Source organism: Eurypyga helias, unplaced genomic scaffold (assembly GCF_000690775.1).
Source record: "Eurypyga helias isolate BGI_N326 unplaced genomic scaffold, ASM69077v1 scaffold37351, whole genome shotgun sequence".
In the NCBI taxonomy this organism is placed as follows: domain Eukaryota; kingdom Metazoa; phylum Chordata; class Aves; order Eurypygiformes; family Eurypygidae; genus Eurypyga; species Eurypyga helias.
This window is the reverse complement of record NW_010233414.1, coordinates 2,009-18,488: the sequence shown is the minus strand read 5'-3', so window position 1 is coordinate 18,488 and position 16,480 is coordinate 2,009. Positions and strand designations below refer to the sequence as shown.

The 16,480-nt window shown below is 37.5% G+C and overlaps 1 protein-coding gene across 1 annotated transcript; it reads right to left on the bottom strand.

The window, feature by feature from the left end:
* Positions 1 to 1,034: 1,034 nt before the first annotated feature.
* On the bottom strand, positions 1,035 to 15,450 carry LOC104517163 (tetratricopeptide repeat protein 13-like; the record flags this gene model as incomplete). Its single annotated transcript, XM_010161730.1, has 9 exons — positions 15,330 to 15,450; positions 15,157 to 15,251; positions 12,454 to 12,529; positions 9,607 to 9,677; positions 7,328 to 7,393; positions 5,791 to 5,883; positions 4,548 to 4,664; positions 3,619 to 3,729; positions 1,035 to 1,117 (listed from the first exon to the last, which is right to left on the bottom strand). Coding segments are annotated over exons 1-9 (833 nt in total), but the record flags the coding sequence as incomplete, so codon positions are not given.
* Positions 15,451 to 16,480: the final 1,030 nt, after the last annotated feature.

Below are 16,480 nucleotides of genomic sequence, written 5' to 3'. Positions count from 1 at the left end.
TCTCAGATTTGTAAATCTATTTGGTGAGAGATAGATTGATACAGGATCTAGCAGTTCTATAAAATGATATGCACTAAGCAAGGAGTTTCTCATATATTTAAGTAGCACAATCTCAGACGGCAACTAATTAACATGATTAATCAACAGTTCATATTAAACATTTCTGCCATTTAAAAATAGTTTAGCATATCTAAAACACATCTTACTGAAAGCCATCATTTACCTAACCTTTGAGTCTGGGAGCCTCAAAGAGCTACTAGAGGCTGAACTAAAACCACAAAGCAAACCTAGAAATTATTCATATTATTTTTATATATACACATCCTCATACAGTCATTCTGGCTGTAGGAGCTACCAAATGCTGTCCTGGTTTTGGCTGGGATAGAGTTAATTTTCCTCCTAGTAGCTGGTACAGCACTGTGTTTTGGATTTAGCCTGAGAACAATGCGATAACACACTGATGTTTTGGTTGGTGCCAAGTGTTGCTTATATTAAGTCCGGGACTTTTCAGCTTCCCATGCTCTGCCAGCGGGGATGTGCACAAGAAGCTGGGAGGGGACATTGCCGGGACAGCTGACCCAGACTGGCGAAAAGAATATTCCCTGCCCTATGGCAGCATGCTCAGTATGCAAACTATGGGAAGCTGGCCGGGTGCAGAGACCACGGCTTGGGAACTGGCTGGGCATCAGCCAGTGGGTGATGAGCAGTTGTACTGTGCATTACTTGTTTTGTATATTCATCTATTGCCATAATTATTATAATTTTCCTCTTCCTTTGCTGTCCTATTAAACTGCCTTTATCTCAACCCATGAGTTTTACTTTTTTTCCCCCAATTCTCCTCCCCATCCCACTGGCAAGTGGGGAGAGTGAGCAGGTATTTGCATGGTGCTTAGCTGCCAGCTGGGGTTAAACCATAACAAATACACATATAATTCTGCACAGTTTTATGACAAGTGTGTAAAACTTAACATGCATTTTGAACAACACAACCAGACAGAAAACTGACTTTAAAATTTTTTTCTGAATGCAATTACCTGTAGGCTTGTCCCAGACTTTTATATGCATCTATGAAGTCTGCTTTCTGCTTCAGAGCTTCTTTGAACGATTCAATGGCTTCCTACAGAAAGACACCAACAGAAAAATTTGTCAGTGCATTCATTTAATTTTAGCATCCTTGGTAGTTTTTTGTATTTCAAAATCTATAGAGTAATGATCATCATATAACACATGAAATGTTATGACATTCTTTATGGTGATGAAACGCTTAGCTGGAATTACTTTGTCTAATATGGTATGGGAATGAGGGACTCTTTCAGTATTTTAACAGAATCCCTTCAGAGTTTGCTTTCAAAGCTCAGTCTGGTCCCTAAGGCAAAGCAGTGTCCTTAGTCTCCCTTCTTCATTCATAACACACCTCTTAATTTTTTGCAGTCCAAAAGATTCCTTCAAATGTGTATTCTGCCTTTTACTGTGTTCTGCGTTAGTTGCAGTTAGCAAACACTCTCTGGAGGGATTACAGAGTAGGTGATCATCTTCACACAACAGCATGTACTGCTGCTGTGAGGAACACAACGTAATAAAAATACAATCACTAAAAACAATTATATGCACAAGTTCAAACAACTCTTCCTCTTCGAAGGCTTTGATTAAGAACTCAAGTTTAGAGTGCACTGGCTATATAAATTGCCAAATATGGTACTGAGACAGAATTAAGGATGGAATAGTAACTGTTTCATATCATGAAGGAATGCCTGAAAAGCATCTTGAAGTTTACAGCACAAGAAATCAAAAGCTGTAAGGAAAGAATCATTAGTATCTTCAGTTAATTTTGAGATTCTTCCTCAGAAAAACTATCAAATATATTCTGAGCACTACAACCCCCCTAAAAAATTCATTGAACAAAAATGTAAGATAAATATCTATCATTACAGGTAGAATCATGTCCTCTACATAAGTTTTAAATCCAGTAAGATTATTCCCAAAAAGCAGCGATCCAAAAGCAACAATCTTCAATCAAAAATTAATGCTCCGCCACCATCATCCCAACCTTCAGTTTTCAGCAAGCCGAGTGAAACCTAAAGGAACGCTATACACGTCATCTGCTAAGGGGCAGCCTGAACATGACTGGAAGCTAAGGAATGAAGAGCCAGTCTGCCACAACCTCTTAGAACTGGAGAGGAAAGACACTTCCTTTGAAAAAAGAAACTAGGGAGAAGGAGGTGGTGGTGCAGAAATTTATTTGATCTGCATATCAGAAAGAAGAAAACTTTGCTTCTGTTTTGCAAACTGAGACATTATTTATTGTTGCCAGCTCTATTTCTATCACCACTTCCTGGGCTTTCTGCTGCCTACAACAAAAATGAGAAGTTCAATCCAGACTATTATTTGCAAGTAACTCACTTGACTGCAGTAAGATACAGACAGTAAGTTCAGTGACAGCCTGAAATTCTCACAGCATATACCGAGAGTGTGGGGAAAAGAAAAACAAACAGCCTGGGTACTTAGAAAATGGGGAAGTAGCCTGTTTGCTAAGAAAGTGTAGTGATTGCCTATGAAAGATACTGGGCTGAAGCTTGGAAGCCCTGGGCTGTCTCCAGGTTCTGTCAGGATTTCTTCATACAACCCTTAAGGAATCCTAAGCTGTTACCAGAGGTTAAAAAAAGCAGTTTCCACTCAGTTGGAGTTTAAGAATTACACAGTTGCATCCTCACTTTTCAAACTGAGGAAGTCAGACAACTTGTCTAACTGCTTTCCCATCAGAAAAAAAATGCAGCAGTATCTCTAAATATTTCACAAGCAAGAAATACACGAAATGTTACTACATCTGAAACTGAGAAGTATTGAGGCAGAAAACAGTGAAACATTAAAGCAGCTCAGTTGGAGTTTAAGAATTACACAGTTGCATCCTCACTTTTCAAACTGAGGAAGTCAGACAACTTGTCTAACTGCTTTCCCATCAGAAAAAAAATGCAGCAGTATCTCTAAATATTTCACAAGCAAGAAATACACGAAATGTTACTACATCTGAAACTGAGAAGTATTGAGGCAGAAAACAGTGAAACATTAAAGCAGCATGGGAAGACCTTATTTTCCTGCTTTGCTGATTTTAGAATATGAAGGAGCAATTATGTTCCCTCAATTTAGGGAGGAGGATTTCACTATCACCATAACCGAAATGCACAGATACAGCGTGCTCTACCAGCTGTTTCTTTGATTACCTTCTAGCTCATCCAAGGAAGAATTTAAAACTATTTCGCTCTTCATCCCTTTCCCCTTCACAAACCCTACTGAGTCTCCATTTCATGGAAATAACTTTTGAATATAACCATACCGATACTAGCAGAGGTGCCAAATACAAACATCTTTCAAGGTACTCCATAAACACGTCAGTTACCACTGATTTACCAAGATCGCCCATATTTACACGTAGTATTATATGTAAATATTACAGTCAGCAATAGCACCTTTTCATTTTGCTTGTGCTCTTTTGCCTTAAAACGGTCTCCCTTACATAAGAGAAAATACGTATATCAACATCTACGATAGTGCCAGTGTTTTATAGAAGTAACTTCAAATGGAGGGTGAGTTCTACATGAACTACATTTAACACAGATTTACCTTCAAAAGTCCTCTGTGAAAAAAGGTTAAGCCTTTATAAAGCATAGCTATAGGCTGATTTTTGTTCAGTTCCAATGAGTGCTGAAAATCTTCATGGGCCGTGGCATAATCCTGTGATAAAGGATATTTTAGACAACAGAGGAGACACTATACAAATAGAGAGGAATACACACTTTCATTTTCATGAAATTAAACTACAGAATTTTGTTTAATATATGAAGTCAGTCTCAGGGTAAGCAGCAATGATTGTCAACTGCCCATCAGAATAAGGAATGCACAATACACTGTCAATTTTTACAGCAAGTGCTATATAAAGCATACTGAAGTAAGTGAAAAAGTAGCTGGAAATAGAGTGAAATCAGAAGGATAAAGCAGGAAATCAGCTATTCAGTATTCACACAGTCTTTGAATATAAAAGTTACTTTTTTTACATTAAAGTGTAAGAATAACACATAGATTACATAGTAAAATAGGATGTTAGCATTTCTGTAGGGCTTTTTTGGTTTTGGGGGGTTTTTTGGTGTGGGTTTTTTTTGTTTGTTTGTGGGGTTTTAAAAGCATATAGGGCAGTTACTGCCTTGACCATAACCATTTTCCTTTAGACTGACATTTAACAGTACTACTTAAATTAAGCCCTAAGTCATAAATCAATCCAAATTCTTTATCCACATCCTACTCCTTGAACCCACAAAATCCAAGATGCACATGCAAGGTACTTGCCCTCTGATTCTCTGCATTAAGCAGATATGCAGATGAGATACTTGAATACCTCTGATATGTCAAAAAGTCAACTACAGGAAAAATCAGGGCTTCTGTTGTTACTTTAAATTCAAACAGGAAAGAAGCTATTGAACAAACGTAACAAATGGCACAAACATCAACAACATCCACACAACCAAAACTAAACAGAATCCTCAGAATCCACTCACCTCAGATATGAAATAAAGGGTACCTCTGTGCCTGTACAGCCGTGCTGATGGTTGTAGCTGAATAGCTTTGGTAAGATCAGACAATGCTTCACTGATTCGCCCTAGTGGGGACAATATCTACGAGTATAAAGCAAAAATATAGCAAACAGGCTGAATACATTTGTTTTAAAAATATTAAGGTTTTGGTTTTTTTTCATGTTCAGCTCTAACAGAGTGATTGTATTTGCTAGAACATGCTGGAAAGTTCTGCTATAAATTTCAGTGCTTGTTGCTTTTAAGCCTCTATCAAAAGGGAAGTCTGAAGTCATTTCTCTCTCCAAAAAAAAAAATCAGTGTACATGAACGTTAAAATTAACAAAAAAACTAGGATTCCTAATAAAAACAAGTCAGCCAAAGCAAAATACTGTTTCAAGTTATTTCATCACATTCAACTGAAAATGTAATTAAAGTACCCTCATAAACCTTCTTATTTTGACAATATATTCCCCCAAATGAAAATGGTCTTTTTTCCAATTATCTGAATGCCTTTCACATTTTTAGACCAAGACTGTTAACAAATGTATTAGCAAATCATTAAAAGGTGAAAATTGTGAATTACAATTCCATATTATAGCAGTTACCATTACACAGTATACTGACTTCAGTAAATATTTATGGTTTTGATTTGCCTACAAAGCTGCTTCTTGAAATCCATTTTCTGTAATTGAATTGGCAAAATAAAACATGATTTTCAAAATGAAAGATATCTGTGTATCTGAATGATATTTAATGTATATGCACAAATATAAAACCAAAATATTTGACTAGAAACTCAAATCTTTACACGTTTGTCATTTTACCAATGAGCTCTAACAGTAAATTTACTAAGGTGACATTCAGCGCAAACAGTAAGGTTCAAGTGATATTTTGATTCATTTTTATTTAAAGAAAAATGCAAAACACACAAGATCTTGCTATATAGTATGTCAAAAATCGAACACTTGGACATAATATATGCTATTCTATTGGCTATGGTAGCTCCCTATGGCTCCCTACGTTTCGTTTTAAAAATAAACATTCCACAAATTACACTGACAGCGATTATGTGAATTTTAAAAGAAAGGAGGAGCGTTCACAGGAAAAATAAAACCACCACACCACACACAGATAAGAGCTTTAGTCACTAAATAAGTGAAGAAATACTTGAGAACTGTGTATAATTGCAACTTCTCCAAAAATCTGAAGAGAGACAAAAGATGCTCACTTCTGCTCGCTGTTCAAATACTTCAGGATGACCTGGTTCTAGACTAATCACTCTACTGAGCTCAAAGAGAGCAAGTTCAGCATTTTTCGTATCCTGAAGAGGAGAAAAATAAACAGGGTAAGCAACAGTGTATACTCAGAGTAACAGGCTCTGAAAACTGAAAGACAACTAGATTGGCTAAGTTTCTGAGAAAGCCCTTCACACCTTTGCTAACACATTAAGATGCAGTATTCTACAAATAGCTGAAAAGAGACCACCTATCTGCTACAAACAAGAAAAATAAACTTGGCTTGTACACATCTTTGTGCTGTACCTCTAATAATTTATTCACGTAACTCTGTGAATATGTGTTCACAGTTTACGGCTCCATAGGCAACTTTCTTGGCAGCAAAGCTGGCTCAAGCTCCCAGGTGAACTCCAACACACAGGCATCCTCTCACCCACCAGTGTTTTCATCAGTACTGTCTGTAACTTAAGCCAGGTAGCACTGGTGAATGGGATGATGTCATCAGCACCTTGCCAATCTAAATTTTTATATTGCCTTCAATAAATTATAGGATGGAAGCAGTTACCTAACTGGAAAAAAAAAAAATCCAAACTGGTTATATACCAAGTTCTGTATTAGATTTAATTGATTTTTCTATTTTCTTATTTTTCAGGGCAAGGAAGTTTTGCAAGTGCTTTACATCACCTGTGTCCCAAAAGCATTGCTCACAGAAACTCATGAAGCGAAGCTGTCTCAACATCTAACCAAACTGAGAAAACAAACTCATGCTGATGTTAAAAACATGCAAATATGAGGGACTTCCAAGCTCTAAAGAATTAAATATTCTGCACAACACAATTTTTCAAGGAGTTACACAACTATTCTTTCTTCTAGAATTCCAGCAACCATTCAATTACGAATCAACAGGCCACAAACTCAACCCACAAGGACCATAGTCTACTTGTAGATTTATTTTTGCTCAAGAAATTGGTTGAGCAGTCAGCTGTAACTGTAAGTAATTTAAGAGGCATAAGCAATCAAGACGCAATATAAAGTCTACTGGATTGCAAGAGTAGCTGATGCAAAAAGTTTTCCAACTTGCACAAAAAATACTTTTCCATTTCAAAATACAGACTAGATGTGCAGACAAATTCAGTGGGACTTCATAAACCTGCCTCTCAGAGGCAAAATACTGCCTGTTATCTCATTAGATCACACTTTCAAGTGGCTGTGGTTCTCACCCTTACCATCTACCACTCACAATTGTGCCTGTACTCTCCTTTAGGCACCCTTGCTTCATGCTCCCCTACTTTCACAGTCCCACAAAGCAAATGTACCCATGGCTTGAGCAGTGTGATCCCCTAGATCCCTCTATATTATGGAACACCTACCGAGGGATGGACACAAGGACAGTACGAAGGACAGTAGGACAGTACGAAGCCTTTGGGATGTACCTATCAAGTTCTAATTGGTCTAGCTCCTCCTGTTACCAGCCCTCTTGTAATTTGGATTCAAATAATTCAGTCAAATATTAAGTAATTATCTACTCACATGTAGTCCCTTTTTTCCATATGCTATCCCCCGTCCATAAATTGCACTAACCAGCTCTGGTTCTTCCTGTTAAGATTAAAAATGAATACATTAATCAGTTGTGGGGTTGGTTTGTTTTTTAAGGTATCTTTCCTCAACATACATTTAATTCTTGCAGATCTTCAGCAGTAAGCAACGAACAGTCACAGCTGTCAGGCAAAGAAATTGGTTGTGTTACAGTTCATACACTCACAATTCCCAACTCACAGGAATTGTTCTGGAGTATTTGTCTGGAAAATAAGCTAAACAGATTGCAGTTAGAGTGCCAGTGACCACCTGTCAGAAGCTATGTACACACTGGTACAGTCCGTTGTCCAAACTTCATTACTTGTAACCTTCTTGGTACTTACATGATTTCTTTTGTCTGATGTCACTGAAATGATAATAACCAAATACAACTCAGCCATTCAAACCTTTTTTTGTCATTTAGATTTAAGATTTAAAATTAGGAAGCAGGAAATTGTGACATCCTGATGAAATTTGTATTCAGTCAGCACCTAAAACCATAAGTATTCTGCCAAAGTAGTCCTGCAAAATTGAAACCAGCATTCCTAGGGTTAGATTGAAGTCTGCAGCTTTCCAACTTGGGCACTTAAGGGGACACATCTGACACAGCGAATCTACTTCGTGTTCAATGTTATTTACTCCAGCCATGTTTCTCATGCGGATTTGAATAACTACAATGGCAAAACTGTTTTTCTTGGCACAACAATGCCTATGCAGTCAGTTTCCCTGAAAACCAGTCAGGAATCACACCATCTTCACACCTGCAACCAACGCAGCTCGCTACAAAAGTTTATAGCAACTGCCTGGTCTCACCTAACTGGGACAACTGCTAAGAAACAGATTCTCTCATTGTCAAAACAACAGATAGGTGGCACACCAACGCTGGCAGCTTGCCAGGCTTGAGCTGATGCCAAGTGTCCAGCTGCCACTGTCAACATCAGGTAACTTCCCTACTTTTAATATAGCAGCTAAGCAAGGCTATTTTGTTCTGTTAAATGTTTTAGTACTCACTGTGTAGGTATTTAAAATGGCCTTATGGAAGACAGAGTGAACAAATCATAACCACTTTACAGCCTTTCAGCCATACAATAAGCATGATATTCATTTCAACCGAGATGTGTGCATTGCAAAGGTATCTGTTATAGAGATCTTGCTTATCTTGACTTATTTTAAGTTCCTTTCTTAAGAAAAGAAAAGCAGGAAACACTATACAAGTCCAGTGCTTTTTCAGAAGGATTTCTCATTAAGCTTAAAAAAAAAAGAAAACCATTCCTCACATTAAAAACAAATCAGAGATCAGTAAACATCTAAAACAAACAAATGCCAACAAAAAAAAAAAAAATATTCTGGACCTCTGATAAATTCCCTGGAATAACTGCACTAAATTGCCACACTTTCACTCAATTTAAGTACAAACCATCTAACATTTGAGTTTAAAAAAATACATTATAGTATTTGCAGCATTACTTTCAGCTTGCATTTGTCAAGTTTACAGTCGGTTTAGATCAAAAAGCAGGTCCGTGCTTCCGGTAGTCCCTGGTTTGAAACCATAAAAATACAGTATTTTGAAACCAGCTTTACTTGAAGCTTTTAAATTGTTTGGGTTGGTTTTGTTTTAAAAGTGTCTACCTTCTACTTCACAGACGACTACTCTGAATTCTTTACCTTGGTCAGAAAAAAGATATGTTGAAGTATTAGTTACATTTTACTTACATTAAACGTCAAAGGCTTACCACTGAAGAGGAGAATAAACCCAGCATACAGAATTCTTTATCATCATGAAAGCAATGCACTACTTGCCGTTAGCAATCAGTGACCTCTGTCAGGTTTTTTCCCCATGTTACTGGCAACGTGCTAACAGTCACCCAAAAAAATCCACATAAAAACATCTCAGTCTACACATTAAGAAGGCAATTAAGGGTATTTCAATTTTGCACAGGTCAGTTTTCTGAAGGTGCTTTCTTTTTTGGTTAAAGTGCCATAAAAATTTATTCCTACAGATGAGAAAAATACTCACCAATTAACCAAGATACCAAATCACCTGATTGAGAGTATGCTTATGTTTGGATGGCAAAAAAAGAAAAACAAAATGAACAAATAATACAGTAATTACTCTCAGAGTAATTACTCTCATTTCAAAATCCTTAATTGAATCTTTCTTTCAGTGAAAGCCATATGTTACAATGGATAATTTCATAAAGTGATTTTTTTAGGGGTCTAAACAGAAAACTTACCTGCAGCATTGTTGAAAAATGTCGTATGGCTTCATCATACAGGCCATTGCCGATCAGCACGTAAGCAATTGCTAAAAAAAATTACAAATGTGAATAAAACGGCAGAAAACATGCTATGATTTGTTTTTAAATACACTTTACAATTTGGTTGTGTTCAATATAAGTTCCTACATTGCACTGGAGATACAGTAGCCAAATGATTTCTAACTGCCACTGAAATTACTTCCCTCAACCATTACCTAGCATTCGTTAATAATTCAATTCATACTGTGTTCATCAGAATTAGTTTTGTGGTTTGCTTGGGTTTTTTTTCTCTCCTTGTAACAAGTTGTTCAGGAAAGGGTCCACGTGTGCTTCCAAGGTACTTCATAACAGGAAATGTACCAAGATCCCATGTAGCAGCCCTAAATGCTTTCTCAATTATAACTGAGCCTGGCTAACAATGGCTAGCTTTTTTTTGATAATTCCACTAGCGAACACCTGATTGTACTTGTTTGTACACATTTTGCTGAACTTCACTAGTTCACAAGAATTTTTTCCTTCATTTGAATTATGTAGAAAAACCTCAACTAAAGTGATTTCATTATTTATAAAAATGAGATTAAAACCCACAAAATCTTTACCCATGTCAAAATTACGAAAAGCTTTAAAGTTCCAGCATATCCCCCCTCTTGGGGGTAGAAGCCATGTGTTTGAAAGAGAAACAGACTGCTGTTTTAGAAACACGTTCCTGCAGTCTCCGCAAAATATAATTAACACAGTCAAGTCACAGGACGGGAAAGCTGCGGTTGTGCTTGCATGACTGTACCTCAAGATGGTTTCATTTTGCACGTTTCAATCCCTCACTGTTCTTAACGCTGGACTAAGCTCTGTCTACACTGCCCACAAAACCCAAGTATCTTGCAGATCACAGCTATGAAAGTTAAGTACAGTTTTTCCCAAGGCAGCTTGCACGAACGGCTGACAGTGGAACTGAAAGCAGGAATTCACCTTTCTCCGTGCTTCTAATGGCTCATGGCAGTCATACAAACAGAATGAAAGAGGCACCTCTCTGCCTAATTATTTACTCAAACATGAGAAGAGACCAATAAGCCAGTTAGAACAAAGGTGATTTTAATAGTTTCATGCAGGCAGATCCACATTGTTTTAGCAGTGCTGCTAAGCACACTTTTAAAGGAAGAAAAAATTAAATGAAAGTAAGAAATTTATTTAATCCAGAGCTTGCCTTATTCTCAGAGAATTTCTATTATGCAGAATTATTTGTGTGCAATGTAAGCTTTTTCCTCAATACATAAAAAGCTTCACTTAATGCAGATAAATAGCATTGCCAAAAAAGGAAAGAAAATTAGCAAAGTGAAGGACAGGTTGAAGAGCTCTTGAATTTCCCTCATTTCATTCTCCTCCAAGACTACACAGTTCTTAGTATCATCTTTAGGGGTCCAATCCCAGAACACAGAACAGTTAGCACATAAAATAAAATCAGCTCAGCCATGCCAGTATTAAGGAAAAAAGTGGAGGAAGCAAGATAATGAACACTCATTGTCTTGCTGATAATGAGTTTGTTTTGTTTATCCAAGACTCTTGGCAAAACGCAGGAGGTCACAGTCTATGTCTGTAAAACTGTGGCAAGTGATCGGCAGCTAGTAGCTGATACAGTATCAGCTTCTTTTTAAATTTTACCTTTCTGATTAATCTTTTCATCTTTAATTAAATACTACAAAAATACAACTACGTACTTTATTATGAAAAGTCTAAGGGTTAACAACGGTCCATTTAGCCCAAGTATTTGGGTACCAACATTGCCTCAGAATACCCCGTACCTTTCACACTACCTTTCCCCATCACATACTTAATTTCAAATGGGTAGGTAGGTGCCAGCCTACTGGTCAAACATGAGGATAGGGACCTTCTGACATAGCACTCCAAGTCTACAGAGCAGATATTAAAAGCACCAAATATTTTCTGCTGGGTGGAAGCTTGGTATTCCCTGCAGGATTCTATAAGCACAGCTAGGAATGCCAGGAATATGAAAAAAAGATTATGCTCCCAAATTTTTCCAGGATAAATCCGTTAATAAAAAAAAAAAAAAAAAGAAGAAATAATGTCAACATAAAAATTGTTTTAATTTTTTTAGACAACTTTAGGAGTACAGTGTCCCTTCGCTCTTATACAAAAGGCAGTCTGCTGCTCTCCTTGGCACACATCTTCAACAATGTCTTTGCTGCCTCACAATACCTCTGCTTCCTATAAGGGATATCAGTTTGGGGAAGCAGCGCAAGTAACTCCTTCCTCAAGTCCTTCAAGAAAAGTATTTCCTGTAGTTTTATGCGAAATGCACACGAATTTTCTGTGCTCAGTGTGCTTTGAAAAAAACATCCAGTAGCAGCCAGTATAAGGACATCCCTCAGAATGCCTTCCTGTGCCTCTATGATCACTGATGGGAAAAGAGTGTGGAGAGGGGAAGACAGATCCAAGATACATGATTGACAGAAAGCATATTCTACTCTTAAAATTTTCTGGATGTCTGAATAGTTTTTGCCATCAATAATGACAGAAAAAGGGAAGCAGCTGAGACTGTTTAACAGGATTTAATCAAAATGATTTTTGAACACCCGCTTAAGCAGACATGGTGTCTAGAATTCTAGTGAGTAAAGCAGAAAAGATTTTTAGGAAGAGATACATGTATTTTCTTTGTATGACCAGCAAAAACTCACTGTATTTTCAGGCTTATTAGGATCACTTTAAAATTAATGCATCACCAAGGAATCATCAGTTTACCTTCAAAATATTTAGTGCTAGCAAAAAGCAGGTGATTCACCTGCAGAAACTTTATATAAGGCATCTTACCCAATTCTTCATTTGTGTTGTCATTATCAGTAGCAAATGGAAATCGTTTCTGTTCTGAAAGCAACTTCGCTTGACTCTGTAAAACATCATATTTTTTAAGTGTTCAGTAAGCAACAGTAAAGAATTTAATGGAAAACCTGTGTCTTAAATCCTTAAGAAAAGGCCTTAAATCAAAAGGTTAAGGTTAATGAGACTGCTTTAAGGTAACCGAAAACAAATTCGTTCCTAGTCTTTCACAGGCAGAAAAACTGCTCTTCAGTCAGGCGCTGCTGTTACCCTCTCAAACATATGGCTAATCAAACCCTTCCGATGCAGGACATTCCCAGCATTTTACCAGTGAAGAGAATACTGCTCCAGCAGTACGGACAAGTTTAACTTCGTGTTATAAAAGGCTGTCCTTTTAACAATAACTGTCTACCAGTTACAGACTTTGTTCAGCCAATTGTAGCCTCACCTAAGACTTCTGTTCCCCAAATAAATGTGCCTACAGAAACCAATACTGCCACAGACAGGCAACCCCCCAAGAAATATAGAAAAAGTCTACTCGTTCATTTTCAGAAGTATTTTCCACAGACAGCTGTAAGCAGTCTATGTTAGAAAAACACAAAATGCTCATGTAATTAATAGGCCTTTCAAACTGTTTTACGAAGCAAGAAAGGGGAAAACATAGCTTCTCTCACTGCTCGGTTCTCTTCTTTTTGCTTCAGCTAAAACAGCACATATGTACATCTTTAACTTCAGAGAAGACAGTTAAACACCTCCTACTTCAGAGAACATATTTAACTCATCATTGTCTCTACTGACACAACTACAGTTTGTCCTCCCTTCCACATTTTTGGGCTTGTTCAATCAAAAGTACCCTTGCTACTTGTGTCTCTGACAAGACGTTTCGATGATCTACAAAGCTTGAAAGTAACTGGCAAAATTCCATCATGCAGTTTCTGCCCTGTTCATCTCAGGAATCAGATGAAAGTTGGGTGTGCTCCGAAAACTTGAGTATTTTGGAGTGTATGAACGATTAGCAAATTGGATTTTACAAACCTTTTTACTGAATTTAGAAATCATGTATGAGCTCTACATTGCACTATGACATTTTAAGAATTATTACTTCACCTACTGCTGCACCCACAGTAACAGAATGGAAAAGCTCTTCTCCTCACAGAATAAATAAATAAATAAACAGCACAAGAATGAGCAGGATTCAACAGGTACAGCAACTAGAAGACTAAATCTACATTGCAGACCATATCTGTTTACAAATCGTACAACTCCAAACACAACCTTTTTCTATCACCAATGGTCTTCGCGTAATTTCCAGAAAACTTACTTTAGAAACTGATCCTCATTATTTAACTCTGCAAGACATTAATAAAAGGGATTTTTTTTTTCTAATATGACAATTATAGAATAATGAAGAACAACCTCTTCCTTGGTGGATTTGAAAAAAAATGCCCACACTTCTTCGTCCGTGGACAAAAGATACAGCAAGATTCCGTGCTGGCTTTTGGAAAATAAGTCACAACCAAAAGAATCTGGCATCACATTAATATCCCATGAATTACAGAGCTGCATGTGACACTCAGCAAGAGAAGTACGACACAGTTTCCCCCACCCTCATCTACTTTGTCTGTCTTGTTATCATGGAATAACAGAATAGAGTTCGTTTCTTGCCGTGGAGAAGGAAGGGGAATCGCACTTCTTAACGAATTCTGAATCCACTTACAGGTTAGACATCCTGCAGCTCTACAGGAAAAAACTGTGAGTCATTCTGCACTCAAGCAAGAGCAGAACTGCCACCACAGCACCAGCTGTGGTAAATCTGACCAATATCTGATGAAGTAATGCCTGAGAATATTCAGGTTAAATAATTGGCTTGGTGGATTTGTAGTGGTTTTATTTCCAAATGCCACCTTTGGAGAAGTTGCTCCAAGTTAGAATATTGTTTCTATGCTCCCCCACAGCCAACGATTTCTACAAATTTACCAAGGCTTCTCTGTATATTCACATGGGAATTATTTGAAGATTTTCATTATTTGTGATTCTATTGAACTGGAGAAGCAACATCAAACCTGTGTTCTGATGTGGACTGAAGATTATATTTGTTCAAGATCAATAGGTTAATAGTAGTGTTGTGAGAAAATCCCAATTCAAAAATATTCCTCTTGAAGTCTCTCTACCAAGAGATACTCCTCTTCTGTTAGAATTTTACCACATACCCTGTCTGTATTACATTTAGTGAAATCTGGTCTGAAGCCCCTAACTTTACCATCTGTGCACGTTATTTCTGTAGTGAGAGCAAGTTATCACTGCTGCCCTTGCATGCACTTTGAGGTAAACCTCCTCAGGAGGTTGTTTACCGTCCTGACTAGAAACTAATACACCTTTTTTCAGCTATAGCCTCTGCACCCCTAAAAGTAACAAATTAGACTCATCCAGGTGAAGATTCACCTTCGGCAGAAACATCAGCTTCAATGAGTTGAAATTGCTGGGAGCCCTAGAGCCTCGTGATGGAGTACTATGAAACCACACTTTCATGAGCAAATGAGTTCACTCATTCTTCAGCCTTGTATGCCTACTGATTAACAGATTGTATTTGTAGTTATTTGCCTGAACCTCATTCGAACTGGTTATGCAGCTTATGTGATCTGCAACTTCAACAATCTATTTAAAATTGGTTTGTACATTATATTCTTGATAGCATACCAGAATTTTTTCTGTGTTGAGAGAAAGCACAGATTCACACGATGAAGACCCTCCTATGTCACAGTCCGATTCATGGAAGTGCAAAAATGATGAATCTGGGGGGAAAAAAAAGAGAGAAAAAACACCTTTAGGAACTCAAAGAGCAACATGTATGTTTTACGATCACACCTCACATTTCCTCATGTTCATCTGAACATCTTCCCCATTGGGCACTCCACAGGGCAGACATGAAGCGCTTTCTGCACACAGCACTACATCCACCATCCACAAACTCAGGGAAGCAATAGCTGACATGACTGCTTTTAAGCAATTAGTAAAAAAAAAAATGGGGGGGGGGGGACAACAAGCGATAAAAAGGGAGGAAACTGGAGGCAAACATAAAACATTTGCGGTAGTCATGTCCCTGTTTGGCATTATGGTTCCACCCTCTGGCCCAAAAAGGAAAAGACAAAATTATCATTCCAATTCCAGAGAGGAAAATAAATTGAATGGACCACAGAAGAGGGAAAGCTGCTGCTAAAAGTCTAAGGAACAGGTAAAAAGTCTGTAAAAAGCAGAGAGAATAGTAAGTCATAATTGACTTAACATAGACAAAGGTCCTTACTGGTATATTATTAAGAAAGCCATTATAAAAAGTTTAAGATCAATTGAAAACTATGAAAAGTCAAACACAGCTTGTTGGCATAGCAGAGGAAAAGTTTAACAAAGGAAACAAACAAGCAAGTAATAACAATAATCACCAAAACCCCCCAGACTGACAGAAGCCACTACTTGACCTACAATGTGCTTTAACTGCTATCCCAACAGAATTGTTAGCTTCTAAATCTTCAGATCTTAAAGCTTCTATTAACTTGAAATATTTTAAGAGTAGACAAGAAAAAGCAAATGAGCAATACTATCTCTTTGACTCCATGTCACACATACCAAATTTTACCATCTCCCCTAATGCTTGTAAAGATAAGCTTGATGCCAAGTGCCAAAGGCTGGGGACAGCGTGTGTCTCTCCAACTCATTTTTACAATCAGTGCTATTCTTATACTTTGATTACATCAGGTTTGCAGCTAGTTAACTCCCTGCTTCTCACGAGTACAGCACTAATCGAGAAAAAGAAACCATCGTCTTACAAAGGGAAGTCAAAACAGCATCTAAAATAATTCCCTGTAAATGAAACTTGGAACTAAGTTGAGCCATAAACAATAACTGGTGGGAGAAGTTTTACGATAGACGCGAGAACGGTGAAAAGCAGAAGGTCAAAGTTTGAAGTCGGAAAGTCCTGTAACAACAGTGGTTCACCACCCATAGCTTCCAGAAAAAGCGTTGCCAG